Source organism: Nerophis lumbriciformis, linkage group LG04 (genome assembly GCF_033978685.3).
Source record: "Nerophis lumbriciformis linkage group LG04, RoL_Nlum_v2.1, whole genome shotgun sequence".
Taxonomy (NCBI): domain Eukaryota; kingdom Metazoa; phylum Chordata; class Actinopteri; order Syngnathiformes; family Syngnathidae; genus Nerophis; species Nerophis lumbriciformis.
The window spans coordinates 22,594,352-22,610,269 of record NC_084551.2 but is presented as its reverse complement, the minus strand read 5'-3'; the positions used below and the strand labels follow the sequence as shown (position 1 = coordinate 22,610,269).

Genomic DNA, 15,918 nt, shown 5'->3' with positions numbered 1-15,918 from the left:
CACCCCTCCCGCAGCTAGCTAGCAGCTAGCTGCTAAGCTAACGAAGCTAGCGCGGAGAAAGGCGGCGCCGGTCGTTGGAAGCGGCTCCCCGCACACCGTGACCAGGACTTCTCGGAAGACAGCAGGAACTTCACTCGGTGACAGAAAACACCGTGAGTATGGCTTCCTGCGCGTCTTGCACCTTACTCACGGAGAGGCTGGCTCTGCTAGAGGGCCGTGTCCGCCAGTTAGAGCAGAGTAATCTCGTAACTTTAGATGTTGCGGACACATCTGCTAGCGTTAGCTGTAGCGAGCTAACTAGCCCAGCCTGTAGCAGTCCTAAGCGGCCTACAAGCTACGGTGTACCGGTTGAGACGCATAATAGATTTAGCTCTTTAGCTAGTCCTACACCCCAGTCTACCGGGCACCACACCTTAGTCATAGGGGACTCCATCACCCGAAACATAAAGCTTAGCAAACCAGCCACAATTAAGTGCATCCCTGGGGCCAGAGCACCTGACATTGAGGCTAATCTTAGGGAGCCAACTCGCAACAGGCCTAGTAAACACGTACGACAGGCTAATCGCACCACTAGTTATGCAAATATAGTTGTACACGTTGGCTCCAATGACACTAGAATGAGACAGTCAGAGATTACAAAGAGAAACATAGCCAGGACTTGTGATCTCGCTAGAAAGATGTCCAGGCATCGAGTAATTGTCTCTGGCCCCCTGCCTGCGAGAGGCAATGATGAGAGATATAGCAGATTAGTCTCGCTTAACAAGTGGCTGGCTAGCTTCTGTAGACAACAGGGACTAACGTTTATTGCTAATTGGCCCTCTTTCTGGGGCAAACCAGGCTTGCTGATGAGAGACGGCCTTCACCCTAACCAGGAAGGCGCCATCATCCTGCCTAAAAACATAGACTACTGTTTAAGTCACATTTGACTAACTACACTAGAGCAAGACTAGCAGGCAATTACAGAGCCTGCTAGTCCGGGTGAGGAGTCAGTTAAGCTAGAACTAGCCAGCACCAGGCTGGATAATTCCTGTACGCATAGCAATTTTCTTAGAATAACACACAACTCACATAATGTGTTTTCTGTTGTGAATGTGTCAGGGGTAGATATGCATTCTACTGAGGTGGCAAATCATGATGCGTTCAGTCGATCGCAGCATCAAGCAAACAATCTGAAAATTCCCGTCGTATCAATTCCTAGATATGGTCGAAACTATTTAAAGTGCACTACGTATAATAAACGCAACATTATTAATATTGCTACTACGGATAATTTAAACAAAAACTCGTCAAAACAGCCCAATACTTATAATATGGGCTTTTTAAACATAAGATCATTGTCTCCCAAAACGTTATTAGTTAATGAGGTCATTAGAGACAACAATCTTAACGTCATTGGTCTTAGTGAAACCTGGCTCAAACCAGACGATTTTTTTGCGCTAAATGAGGCATCTCCTCCTAACTATACGAATGCGCATATTGCCCGTTCCCTTAAAAGGGGTGGGGGGGTCGCACTAATATACAATGAAAACTTTAACCTTACCCCTAACCTAAATAATAAATACAAATCGTTTGAGGTGCTTACTATGAGGTCTGTCGCACCGCTGCCTCTCGATATGGCTGTTATCTAACGCCCCCCAGGGCCCTACTCGGGCTTTATCAATGAATTCTCAGAGTTCGTTGCTGATCTAGTGACGCACGCAGACAATATAATCATAATGGGGGACTTTAATATCCATATGAATACCCCATCGGACCCTCAGTGCGTGGCGCTCCAGACTATAATTGATAGCTGTGGTCTTACACAAATAATAAATGAATCTACGCATCGCAACGGTAATACGATAGATATAGTGCTGGTCAGGGGTGTCACCACCTCCAAAGTTATGGTACTCCCGTATACTAAAGTAATGTCCGATCATTACCTTATAAAATTCGAAGTTCTGACTCATTGTCAACAAACTAATAATAATAATAACTGCTATAGCAGCCGCAACATTAATGCTGCCACAACGATGACTCTTGCTGACCTACTGCCTTCGGTAATGGCACCATTCCCAAATTATGTCGGCTCTATTGATAACCTAACTAACAACTTTGACAATGCCCTGCGCAAAACCATTGATAGTATAGCACCGCTAAAACAAAAAAGGGCCCCTAAAAGGCGCACCCCATGGTTTACAGAAGAAACCAGAGCTCATAAATTATCATGTAGAAAGTTGGAACGCAAATGGCGCGCGACCAAGCTTGAGGTTTTCCATCAAGCATGGAGTGATAGTTTAATATCGTATAAACGCATGCTTACCTTAGCTAAAGCTAAATATTACTCAAATCTCATCCGCCTCAACAAAAACGACCCTAAATTTTTGTTTAGTACAGTAGCATCGCTAACCAAACAAGGGACTCCTCCCAATAGCTCCACCCACTCGGCAGATGACTTTATGAATTTCTTTAATAAGAAAATTGAACTCATTAGAAAGGAGATTAAAGACAACGCATACCAGCTACAACTGGGTTCTATTAACACAGATACAACTGTATCTACGACGGATACTGCAATACAAAATAGTCTCTCTCTTTTTGATGAAATAACATTAGAGGAACTATTATGGCGTGTAAGTGGGATAAAACAAACAACATGTTTACTTGACCCACTTCCTGGGAAACTTATCAAGGAGCTTTTTGTATTATTAGGTCCATCAGTGCTAAATATTATAAACTTATCACTCTCCTCTGGCACTGTTCCCCTAGCATTCAAGAAAGCGGTTATTCATCCTCTGCTCAAAAGACCTAACCTTGATCCTGACCTCATGGTAAACTACCGACCGGTGTCCTACCTTCCCTTTATTTCGAAAATCCTCGAAAAAATTGTCGCACAGCAGCTAAATGAACACTTAGTGTCTAACAATCTCTGTGAACCTTTTCAATCCGGTTTCAGGGCAAATCACTCTACGGAGACAGCCCTCGCAAAAATGACTAATGATCTACTGCTAACGATGGATTCTGATGCGTCATCTATGTTGCTGCTTCTTGATCTTAGCGCTGCTTTCGATACCGTCGATCATAATATTTTATTAGAGCGTATCAAAACACGTATTGGTATGTCAGACTTAGCTTTGTCGTGGTTTAACTCTTATCTTACTGACAGGATGCAATGCGTCTCCCATAATAATGTGACCTCGGACTATGTTAAGGTAACGTGCGGAGTTCCTCAGGGTTCGGTTCTTGGCCCTGCACTCTTTAGTATTTACATACTGCCGCTAGGCGACATCATACGCAAATACGGTGTTAGCTTTCATTGTTATGCTGATGACACCCAACTCTACATGCCCCTAAAGCTGACCAACACGCCGGATTGTAGTCAGCTGGAGGTGTGTCTTAATGAAATTAAACAATGGATGTCCGCTAACTTCTTGCAACTCAACGACAAGAAAACGGAAATGCTGATTATCGGTCCTGCTAAACACCGACATTTATTTAATAATACCACCTTAACATTTGACAACCAAACAATTACCGTACACAAGGCGACTCAGTAAAGAATCTGGGTATTATTTTCGACCCAACTCTCTCCTTTGAGTCACACATTAAGAGTGTTACTAAAACGGCCTTCTTTCATCTCCGTAATATCGCTAAAATTCGTTCTATTTTATCCACTAGCGACGCTGAGATCATTATTCATGCGTTCGTTACGTCTCGTCTCGACTACTGTAACGTATTATTTTCGGGTCTCCCTATGTCTAGCATTAAAAGACTACAATTGGTACAAAATGCGGCTGCTAGACCTTTGACAAGAACAAGAAAGTTTGATCATATTACGCCTATACTGGCTCACCTGCACTGGCTTCCTGTGCACTTAAGATGTGACTTTAAGGTTTTACTACTTACGTATACAATACTACACGGTCTAGCTCCGTCCTATCTTGTCGATTGCATTGTACCATATGTCCCGGCAAGAAATCTGCGTTCAAAGAACTCCGGCTTATTAGTGATTCCCAGAGCCCAAAAAAAGTCTGCGGGCTATAGAGCGTTTTCTATTCGGGCTCCAGTACTATGGAATGCCCTCCCGGTAACAATTAGAGATGCTACCTCAGTAGAAGCATTTAAGTCCCATCTTAAAACTCATTTGTATACTCTAGCCTTTAAATAGCCCCCCTGTTAGACCAGTTGATCTGCCGTTTCTTTTCTTTTCTCCTCTGCTCCCCTATTCCTTGTGGGGGGGGGGGCACAGGTTAGGTGGCCTTGGATGAAGTGCTGGCTGTCCAGAGTCGGGATGGTGTCCTGCTGGCCCCACTATGGACTGGACTCTTACTATTATGTTGGATCCACTATGGACTGGACTCTCACAATATTATGTCAGACCCACTCGACATCCATTGCTTTCGGTCTCCCCTAGAGGGGGGGGGTTACCCACATATGCGGTCCTCTCCAAGGTTTCTCATAGTCATTCACATCGACGTCCCACTGGGGTGAGTTTTTCCTTGCCCTTATGTGGGGTTTGTACCGAGGATGTCGTTGTGGCTTGTGCAGCCCTTTGAGACACTTGTGATTTAGGGCTATATAAATAAACATTGATTGATTGATTGATTGATATATGTCTCCGTTATCCATAGGTTTATCTATAACCCATAAAGTAGGCAGGCACGGAGCTATTTCTCAGCGTGTGTTTATTCCAGCTGGCACGTTAATACACTGACACACAACATCCGGATTCCCATCATGCATTACTTCAAAACTACGGCAAGTAATAATGTCCAAAAACATAACAGAGACGAAGCAGAAGAACGAAGAAGAGACAGTCATGGCCCAAGACAAAGATGCTGATAGCTGCAAGCAACATCCTGTTCTCATTTGCGGATGTTTTCAACAAATCCGTGAAGGATATATTCCCGGATTCAGAGATCGCTCGCCAGTACTCAAATGGCAGAACATAGGCTACTCCATACTTGCCAACCCTCCCGGATTTTCCGGGAGACTCCCGAAATTCAGCGCCTCTCCCGAAAACCTCCCGGGACAAATTTTCTCCCGAAAATCTCCCGAAATTCAGGCGGACTCAGGTCCATGAGGACCTGAGTCCGCTAACCCACAACATAAACAGCATACCTCCCCAATAACGTTATAACTGTAGAATGATGGAGGGCGAGTTCTTGGTTTCTTATGTGGGTTTATTGTTAGGCAGTTTCATTAACGTCCTTCCAGCGCGGCAACAACACACAACAACAGCAGTCACGTTTTTGTATACCGTAAAGCAGTTCGTCTGCCGTAAACAGCAATGTTGTGACACTCTTAAACAGGACAATACTGCCATCTAGTGTATTTGATGAAAGCACTTTTGTGCGTGCCACACAGAATGCATCATCAGAGGTGTTCAGCATGGTTCGAAAAATAGTGACAGAGAATAGAACAAGGATGGACAATTCAACCCTTAACTCAACAATGAGTAGATGAGTGTTATGTGTGTGTATATGTGGAAATAAATGAACACTGAAATTCAAGTATTTATTTTATATATATATATATGTATATATATATAGCTAGAATTCACTGAACGTCAAGTATTTCTTATATATATATATATATATATATATATATATATATAATCTATGAAATACTTGACTTGGTGAATTCTAGCTGTAAATATACTCCTCGCCTTTTAGCCACGCCCCCAACCACGCCCCTGTCCCACCCCGACCACGCCCTCCCCCACCCCCTCCCCCCACCTCCCGAAATCGGAGGTCTCAAGGTTGGCAAGTATGGGCTACTCAAATAGTGAAAGGTAAGTGTTATTTTTATTTTTTTAAGTAAGCAGCAAGTACAGTACAGTTAGTAGAACAACTGTGTTTTCATTACTGTACTATATATATATTTATATATATATATATATATATATATATATATATATATATATATATATATATATATATATATATATATATAATACTTGAATTTCAGTGAATTCTAGCTATAAATATACTCCACCCCCTGTTGCTTTTTATTTTTTTTCTATTGTAATATCTTTCTATTTTGTTTCCATTTATACCCCCATTATTTACTTTTTACTTTTTTTAAATTCGATCTCAATTCTGTACACTGCTGCTGGAATTTTAATTTTCCTGAGGGAACTTTCCTGAAGGAATCAATAAAGTACTATCCATCTATCTACTACTTTTGCACTTGTTGTCAATTGTACACACATTCTTAGTAGATCACCTGCAAAATGCCCACTAATAGTACACGCAATTGTAAAGTTTACACAAACTGTTCAGCACTTGTTATTTGGATCTTATTAAATCAGGCCCGAAGTGGTGAGGTCCTCCCCCGACAATTTCAATGATTCAGTGTAAAGTGAAAATAGCCGATGAAGACAGTTCTTTGGAACGTCTTCACCACATTTTGTTCTCAAGTGATTCAAGTGCAGAGCTAAGCTACTTGCGGCAATGTCTTGTCTGATGTCCTGCCGAGCGCTGGGGAAAAAAATAAAGTGTTTGGACTTATCTTCAAAGTGACAATGAAAAATCAACAGGGAAGAAATTAAATGGAAATAGAGAGGAGTAACATAGCTCAGGTTGAGCCCACGGCGAGGGTCATGATGTATATTTAGTTCCACTGTGATCTATTTGAACTGTTGCATTTCACACACACACACACTGCACATGGCGTACAAACTCACACACACACACAAAACCAGTTGCTTCTTTTCATTTGAGAACCACAACTGATCAGTATGTTGAGCTCAAATGAGAAATTGTTCAAACTGTTATTACAAATGCTGAGTTTGGTAAAGCATGATTATTCAATTATTATTAATTTATCCTCAATTCAATCTCAATAAACACATGTGATATTTTTCATTCGGTGCATTTCATAATTGGGCATTCAGTGAGGACTTAACTGACTTAACCCGCCTCTTAATACCACCATTATCCCGTTCAAATTATGCAAACCATCAACAATATATAACAGATGTCCTCAATTACATTTATTAAAGGGCCAGCATTTTTCTCGGCAGACAGTGTAAGGGCCAATTTAGTTTAAAAAATACATATTACATATAATCACCACAGAGGGCAATCACTCCTTGTCTATCAGCTGTTGTGGGAATAGTTTGGCTGGTTGTAACAGTTTTGCTGTAATCAACTAATCAGAGAGCTAGGGATGGGTACCTTTCACAATTGAATTAATACGGTACCAATTCCCGGTACATGGGAATCGATACCGGTACTTCATCCATCCATCCATCTTCTTCCGCTTATCCGAGGTCGGGTCGCGGGGGCAGCAGCCTAAGCAGGGAAGCCCAGACTTCCCTCTCCCCAGCCACTTCGTCCAGCTCTTCCTGTGGGACCCCGAGGCATTCCCAGGCCAGCCGGGAGACATAGTCTTCCCAACGTGTCCTGGGTCTTCCCCGCGGCCTCCTACCGGTCGGACGTGCCCTAAACACCTCCCTAGGGAGGCGTTCGGGTGGCATCCTGACCAGATGCCCGAACCACCTCATCTGGCTCGTCTCGATGTGGAGGAGCAGCGGCTTTACTTTGAGCTCCTCCCGGATGGCAGAGCTTTTCACCCTATCTCTAAGGGAGAGCCCCGCCACCCGGCGGAGGAAACTCATTTCGGCCGCTTGTACCCGTGATCTTGTCCTTTCGGTCATAACCCAAAGCTCATGACCATAGGTGAGGATGGGAACGTAGATCGACCGGTAAATTGAGAGCTTTGCCTTCCGGCTCAGCTCCTTCTTCACCACAACGGACCAATACAGCGTCCGCATTACTGAAGACGCCGCACCGATCCGCCTGTCGATCTCACGATTCACTCTTCCCTCACTCGTGAACAAGACTCCGAGGTACTTGAACTCCTCCACTTGGGGCAAGATCTCCTCCCCAACCCGGAGATGGCACTCCATCCTTTTCCGGGCGAGAACCATGGACTCGGATTTGGAGGTGCTGATTCTCATCCCAGTCGCTTCACACTCAGCTGCGAACCGATCCAGTGAGAGCTGAAGGTCCTGGCCAGATGAAGCCATCATGAAGCCATCATGATACCGGTACTTAACGGTACCAATTTTCGGTAGTTCTGCGTGTGCTCATGTGTTAATAAATGCTATTTGTTTTATCTATCAGTCAGCTGATAATGATAACTGTGCTGTCTAGTTGTTATATCCTGATTTCTTACACTTCTGAGTCTTATTTGAAGTCCCAGATATTAGATGGCAGTGGTGTGTTTTCTAAGCAGGGAGTAGTCTTTGCCATTAGATTTAATCTCGTCATTTGTTGTGCAACGTGTTTATTACACACCAGCTGTTTGATTGTAACGTGCATTTTAGTTGTAGTTTTCATTACCAAATTTGGAGGTGTTGAAATCGTCATGTAAAATCGTTATTGCTAATCAGTAACAAGTGCATGGCAAATCTAATGTAAATGATCATGGAGCGAGCGCAGTGGTGCCTTACTGTATGATAAAATGTTTTCTATCAGGCAAACTTGGTTTGTTGGCATGGAAAATTGCAACATTACCAAGAGACAGTCTGACTGGATCTACTATGAGTGCTGCTTGAGTGATTGTTTGCCCGCCAAATGTTTGGGCCGGCCGAGTCTGCAACTGGACATGACGTCACGTGCAACAAATTAATCAAAATATGACACCGTTTGATTTCATGTGAATCAATAAGGTAGTAGAAGTAGTAGTACAGTAGTATCGATGGAGGTCGGTTGTTGCCTATGAAAGCACCAAATTGGGTACCCACTCCTATAGAGCACAGAACAATGCTGACATTCATGCGGGCTAGCTCGCTGGCCCTGAATCTAATATGTGATTGGTTGAAGAAACAGCCCCCTTGCTATTATAGTTTCAATTACACAGGCCAGCACTCCTGACACTGAAGGTCCTGGGCAGATTCGATTCATATGGCAACACACAGAAACTGAATCTGATTGGACAAAAAATCCGACATACACGTAGTTGAAACAATGCATTCAAGAGACACGCTTCGAAATTAAGATTATAGACTGTTTGAAATTAATTGATGTGATTTAATTGAAAAAATGATAGAATTTAAGTTGTAAATATAGGTCAGTGCTTCTTCTAATAGTGTTTAGGCCTGCAGGGAAGGACTTGCTGGCCCGGACTGCCCACCACTGTTAAAAATGCAAGGATAATTTGACCCTTGTATTTGTTTCTCTCAGCGAGCAATGGACCAATGCCAATTGTCATATTTGCATCATTATCAGGAAGAGGGTATTGATGAAGGTGTACAGTTTGGAGCTGACACTAATTGTTGAAGTGTTCACTTGTAAAACAATACAATAACTGTTTTTTTTCTCTGTAAATAATATGAGTCAGACATCCGTGCTCTACTTAGTAATTAGTATGATACCGGTATTTTCAAATATTGCATCCGCACACCCAATATATACAAATTAGGAACATTTGATTATTTGAGGCAACTCTATTGACCTGTACACTAAGGCTATGTTCACACTGCAGGGTCGGATGTGCAATTCGGATTTTTTTGTCAAGGCCTATCTTTTTAAGTAGTCGTTTACATTACAAAAAAATGTGATGTCTAATGCAAATGCAATCTGACCTGCATGCAGACATGCCGTCAAACGTGCTGGAGTGTTTACTTGTCAGTCATGGCGCATTTGTGGCAATTGGAAGGCTTCTGTGCAAACAAAGTCAACATGTTCTGAACTAAATTATTGCGCGTAGAAGATTTAGATGGAAGGGGGCAAGTATTTTGGCTCTGGTAGTTGCCGGGACATTTTACTTTCACGTCTGCTCTTATGATCGTGACGGCGAGCAATCGGAGACATGAGTGGTGGAACATTTACGGGAGTTCCTACATTTTATTTTCACCTGTTTTATGCTCATTTGTCAACTATTTATTTTTCTAACCATCTATTTTGGTGAATAATTATGACGTTTATCGCTTTTTGATGACATTCTGGTTGCGTCCGGAGCGTTCACACTGCAGTCGCATCGCATACATATCCCATTTATATTCACATACAAAAGAGGCTTTGGTCGGATATGAAAAGTTTGCAAATTGCATTATTCACATTGAAATGAACTCCACACAGAAAGATCCCGAGCCCAGGATTGAACTTAGGACCTTCGTATTGTGAGGCACATGCTCTGACCTCTGTTCCACCGTGCTGCCCACAGTGTGGGCAACACACAGACTTCTGTGTGGAGTTTGACTGCGTGGGTTCCCTCCGGGTACTCCGGCTTCCTCCCACCTCCAAAGACATGCATCTGGGAATAGGTTGATTGGCAACACTAAATTGGCCCTAGTGTGTGAAAGTGAGTGTGAATGTTGTCTATCTATCTGTGTTGGCCCTGCGATGAGGTGGCGACTTGTCCAGGGTGTACCCCGCCTTCCGCCCAAATGCAGCTGAGAGAGGCTCCAGCCACCAAAAGGGACAAGCGGTAGAAAATGGATGGATGGACATTGAAATGAAAAAAATCGATACAGGTCGCATTTGAGCAAAAAAATCAGAACTGGCCTGTAGCATGAACAAGGCCTGGGTTCACGATGCATGCTGCAGTGTTTAAAACAGCATTTACCTTAAAACCAGTGGTGTAGTTCATGAAGCCATGCTCAAGTATTCCAGGATTTTCACAAGTGGTTCTCGTGGGCTCTGCAAAAATAAATCATGATTAGATAAGGATTAGAATAAGAACAAGCCTGTTGAGCTGATTAATGACTTAACATTATACATATTAATCTGGCTTGAAACAGGACTCTGTACCGATGCATCGAGGCTGCGCTCCACTCCAGGTGCCGTCCTCTTGGCACATCCGTGTTGTTGATCCTACCAGCACAAAGGGGGCGCTGCAGCTAAATGTCACATCTGACTTGAATATGAAGCTGTGCCCTTCTCGCCGTCCTTTGGCAGGCGCGCCAGGATCTCCGCAGAACTTGGCTGGAAAGGCAAAGATAAAACATAACATTCAAAATGCAGCTAAAATGGTGAGCTCATGGCAATTGTCCAACATGGATGATGCACATGTTTTGTTGTCTGCACTTTAACAGTCAACCTGGGTTTCTTGGCTCAGCAAGGTTATTCTAAATATTTAGTGAGAAAATTCTGCACACATAATTTTTTAAAGAAAACAGCAGAGATAAATAAAATAGAGACAATTACTGCTGTTGCTGCTCATCAATGACAAAAGACTCAATAAATACATTGCCTGGCCCAAAAGTCATACACTGTAAATATTTTGCTCGATCGCCGTTAACTTTGATTACGACACGCATTCGATGCGGAATCCTTTCCAAACAAGCCTGCAATGTTTTTTCTTTTATTTCCGTTGAGAGTTGCATTGTTTTTGCCAAGATCTTGTATTGCTGTCAAGAGATTTACATAGTGAAAAGTGTCCCAACGGTCCTTCCACTTTTTAATAATGGATAACAACAAATTGGACAGTTCGAAACCCGATTTTAGTAGTTTCAAGAACTTTCTTAGATGTTTTCTCATGCCAATAATTTGACCTTTACAAAACAAATAAACATATTTTTCACGACCACAGAATGTGTTTTCAACATGGTTGTTTCACAGGGCCCTATACTACATTTTCATTTTTATAGACTTATGTATACATGTTTAAAATGTTCTCCATAATGTTAAAGTACCATATCATGAGGATGGTGTGTTTTACGTTACCTTAGGTACATTTTTTTATGCCACGTTTTCATCTTGTGATCTTCACAAGATTTTCATTGGATGATTTGAATTTCTCACATCACAACTTTAAGAAGTGGAAACACCCACTGCCACAGGGCTAGTGACAGTGTGGGTGCATGTGGTGTCTGCATAGGAAGAAGGACAGTACAGCTGTTGTTTTTTTTACTTTGTTATTCAATAAAAAGTTGATCCATCACCACCTGGTTATGTTTGTTTGATGTACAGTACTATATAGCGCTTTATATTGTGTTCAACGTGTAAAGTTAAAGTTAAAGTACCAATGATTGTCACACACACACTAGGTGTGGCGAAATTATTCTCTGCATTTGACCCATCACCCTTGATCACCCCCTGGGAGGTGAGGGGAGCAGTGGGCAGCAGCGGTGGCCGCGCCCGGGAATCATTTTTGGTGATTTAACCCCCAATTCCAACCCTTGATGCTGAGTGCCAAGCAGGGAGGTAATGGGTCCCATTTTTATAGTCTTTGGTATGACTCGGCCTGGGTTTGAACTCACAACCTACCGATCTCAGGGCGGACACTCTAACCACCAGGCCACTGAGTAGGTGGTACAAACCTTTAGTAAGATATGGACTTTTGTCGAGGCTGGAACCCACTACTCATGTTTACATTGTTTTTTTATGGAGACATTTGCTTTAAAATACAAACTTTTGTACTTACCAACCCTGTTCAAGAACTAATTAAGTTTGAAAATTGAAGTTCCATTGCATATCCGAAATCCAACTCTTTACTGTTTGCTGATAGCCAATAGCAGGGGGTCGACCCCTGACCAATCACAACAGAGAGAGTAGGTGTGGTCGAGGGAGGAAGCTGCAGAATCCGAGCGTTTCGGCCAAAAAGAGAAGAATGCAGATTTGCTCTAAGAGACTCTTCGCTACAGTGCTTTGAATGTTAAAGGTGGTGATTTTTTGGGGGAACAGACTGTGTAAAAGGGTATTTCAATTTTATTTTCCATAAACATCTCCTCTAACTTTGAGTGGTTTAGCGAGCGGCATAGGAATATGCACTAATGCATTGTACTGTGTCTGCATCCATCAATCCACAGTAATCATAATGATCAAGAACCACTTTGGGGGGGGGGGGTTTAAGAGCAAGAGACCAAAAGTCACAGCAGTCAGTTATACATCCAAAGCAGCTGCTGGATGAAAACAATAATGAGGCTGGCTGCTGCTCCAGGCTGACATGTTCTGCCTCTTCGAGGCCTGCAGACTGCGATAAGTTCTTGCTTGCTTTCCTCCTCTAACACAGAATTACCTTCTTTTTTTTTTGCTTCACATAACAAAATCTGAATAAAATAAAAAAAACTGAGTAGTTCAGGCAAGACTGGCGGGAGAAAACAGTTAGTGCAATTAAATAATACCAACTGATTACAAAATATTATATTTAGGGCAATTAAAAAAACTAATAACTGTAATATGAGATGCAGCTTTTCCAAGTTGTCATGTCTGAAAACACTGGCAAAATACTGACGGTCAAAATTGCTTGTGTGTGTGATTACCGATTAAACACATGAAAAAAGAAACACTTCTTGTCCCTCATACTGTATACTTTCAGGAGATTTTGTACGCCTGTGTACCAAACCAGAGCCTTTGTGCGGACAAATATACGGTGGCCAACAGGAACAAATGCGCAGCAACGACCAAAACACGCACAAAACACTTGCGATACGGGGCAAACACAACTTATTAAATCAGTAGTTCTATAGCATTGTTTTGGGGGTTTGTGTGTGTGTGTGTGTGTTGGACTGTGCTATGTGTTAGCCCCTGAATTGCTGGGTTACATGTGATGTCGTATCTGGAGGCCATGTCCTCCAAGTCAAGCACACAGAGGGCAAACACGAGTATTTCTCGCAAGAAGTCAACTGAAAGTGAGTGAAAATGCTGCATACAGTAAATGCACTGTTCTCATCTGTGGAAATGTGTTCAATAGGGATTTTAGTAGGAGTTATTTCAAAGTTACTAAAAGTTATTCCACCAAAAAACGCAGAGAAAGGTTGTTGCTGTGTTTAAGCCTGCCCCTCTCGTCAACTGCAGTCGACAACCCAATCATGTTTGCAGTGACCACTTTTGTCAATGTCTGTATGAACTTAAAATGAACTGTAAGTTTATGATTTATCCACTTTTCCTATCCTCCTTACATATGAGCATTTTTCATTAGGAAACATGGAATGAATGCTTGCGCTAGTATTAATAAACAAGATGAATCAATCTCTTGCAGGCTGCATATTCTGTAGCAATGACATATTGTATCTGGATATCGCTAAAGTAGGGAAGGGATTCATTTGGCACCATTCTTGTTTCTTGTAACGTTAACCTCAAAAAGCATAGGACGTGTAACGTCGTGGACGCATGGTGATGCGCGGATTGTTCTTCCAAGATGCAGCAGGAACTCCGGAGAGAAAACACAAACACAAGAAGAGCGTGCCTATAGCACATGGAGCTAACGAAATAGCTGACAAGAAAAAAACAAAAGGCAAAGCTTAGCTCTGGGATACAAAGAGTAGACGACGTAACTTGTTGCATGTAAGCAAATAAAAGCACTAGACCGAGTGAGGAGACAGGATGGAATAAATAGCTCTCTGATTAGTGCCTGGGAACAGGTGAACGTCCCGAACATTAATCAGAGGTATTGTAGCTGAGATAGACTCCAGCGCCCCCCGAGACCCCGAAGGGATTACGCGGTAGAAAATGGATGGATGGATAGGTGAATACAATGAATAACCATAGCAACCAAGGAGACACAAAACAGGGGTGCTGAAACATAACTTAAACAACAAGTGAATCAAAAACGTAAATAAACTATGCTCTGGGCAACAGATCATAACAGGAAAATAAATACTGTATTAATGTTTTACTCGTTTTACACACAGACTTAAAAGTAGACACTACATGCCAGTAGAAGCACTTACTTAGAGCACACTGTCAAATTACTGTACTGTTTGAATTAATTATAACTTATAATAGTAATCATTATAATTATATAAAGAAACAGCACCAAATGCTTCCTTATTGTCCGCTGTCTGCTCTGTCACAATTTTCAGGTATTCTCTGTGTATGTTTTGAACTTGAAAAGCGTTTGTTGATATTATACATTCATTTATGTTCCAACATATTTACCCTCACATGTTAAGAGCATTTCTAATCTGTTGAGAGCAATCAATACCAGTAATTTTTGTTGGTAAATGAGAGATGATGAGAGATTATCATCATAATTCAACATCTCTAACATGTAAATGCTGCCTTTTTTCTAGGTCAACATTGCCAATGAATATTTGTTCTTCGTTGACATACGCTGGATGAAATGGTTAAATGAAGACAAATACAAGAAATTGAGGACACCAGTGTGTTGCTAAATATTTATATACTACATTACCCAGAAGGCTAAGCGCCGTAGACAGGAACTGCAAGTAGGTCTGAGCTATGCAGGAGGACCGCAATTGTGCAATTTGAGCAGTAAAGAGTTTAAATATCGTTTCAAGTTGCTGTTCGTGCTATGTTTACAAAAGAAATGTAAGTTTTCATTAGACAGTTGATATGCGGGTTTGAGTGCTGCTTAGAGACAAGCTCGATTTGTGAAAATTATGCTGATTAGCCATAATTGGAAGTTGTGGGTATTGGACAAAAATGTGATGCCACGGATAATTTGCGGTGACTCCACTAATCCACACATAAGTCCAACATTGTCTTTCATGGTTTAATGCTCAACCATATACCTTGAAAAGTCCATTTCAGTGATGTTGAATATTTTATACATGACAAAAGTATTTATTTTAAGAGTGCATGGATCCTTTCCATTACATTCAGTTAGTTTTTTCCAATGGTATCATACTTTTATATTTGCCTCTAAACCTTGAAAATATACCAAAATCTGCAGTGCTGGAAGTAAGTAAACAGTAGGCATATAGGCCCCCTGCCCATCAAGTGGAACCCGGAAGTGCCTCTTGGTCACATGGTTGCAACGCAGCAATATGCCAACATGGGGCATCTATTACTGGCTAGTCTTCATGGTGAAGCTTCTTCTTTCTAGTCCGTGGATCACTGACATAGAAAGACAAATATTTTAAACCACCATCTTCCTGGCAAAGTTCTCTATTGTATCGGCGGTGCTCAGTTTTGACGATTGTTAGGCAAGACCTGCAACTTCTTTTATTTAAAACAGGACAAATATACTGCCTGTCTCAGAACCTTCTGAAACAGTAATAATTATTCCATCCATCTAGTG

At 41.9% G+C, this 15,918-nt stretch overlaps 1 protein-coding gene across 2 annotated transcripts in view; it reads right to left on the bottom strand.

The window, feature by feature from the left end:
* The window catches only part of LOC133597770 (CUB and sushi domain-containing protein 3-like), a 589,433-nt gene that overhangs the window by 53,876 nt on the left and 519,639 nt on the right, over positions 1-15,918 (bottom strand). For both annotated transcript variants that reach the window (XM_061950753.2, XM_061950761.2), the window contains exons 61-62: positions 10,743-10,916; positions 10,558-10,631 (exon numbers count right to left, since the gene is read on the bottom strand). In XM_061950753.2, coding sequence (XP_061806737.1) covers positions 10,558-10,631; positions 10,743-10,916 — 248 coding nt within the window. The remainder of the gene's footprint in view (positions 1-10,557; positions 10,632-10,742; positions 10,917-15,918) is intronic.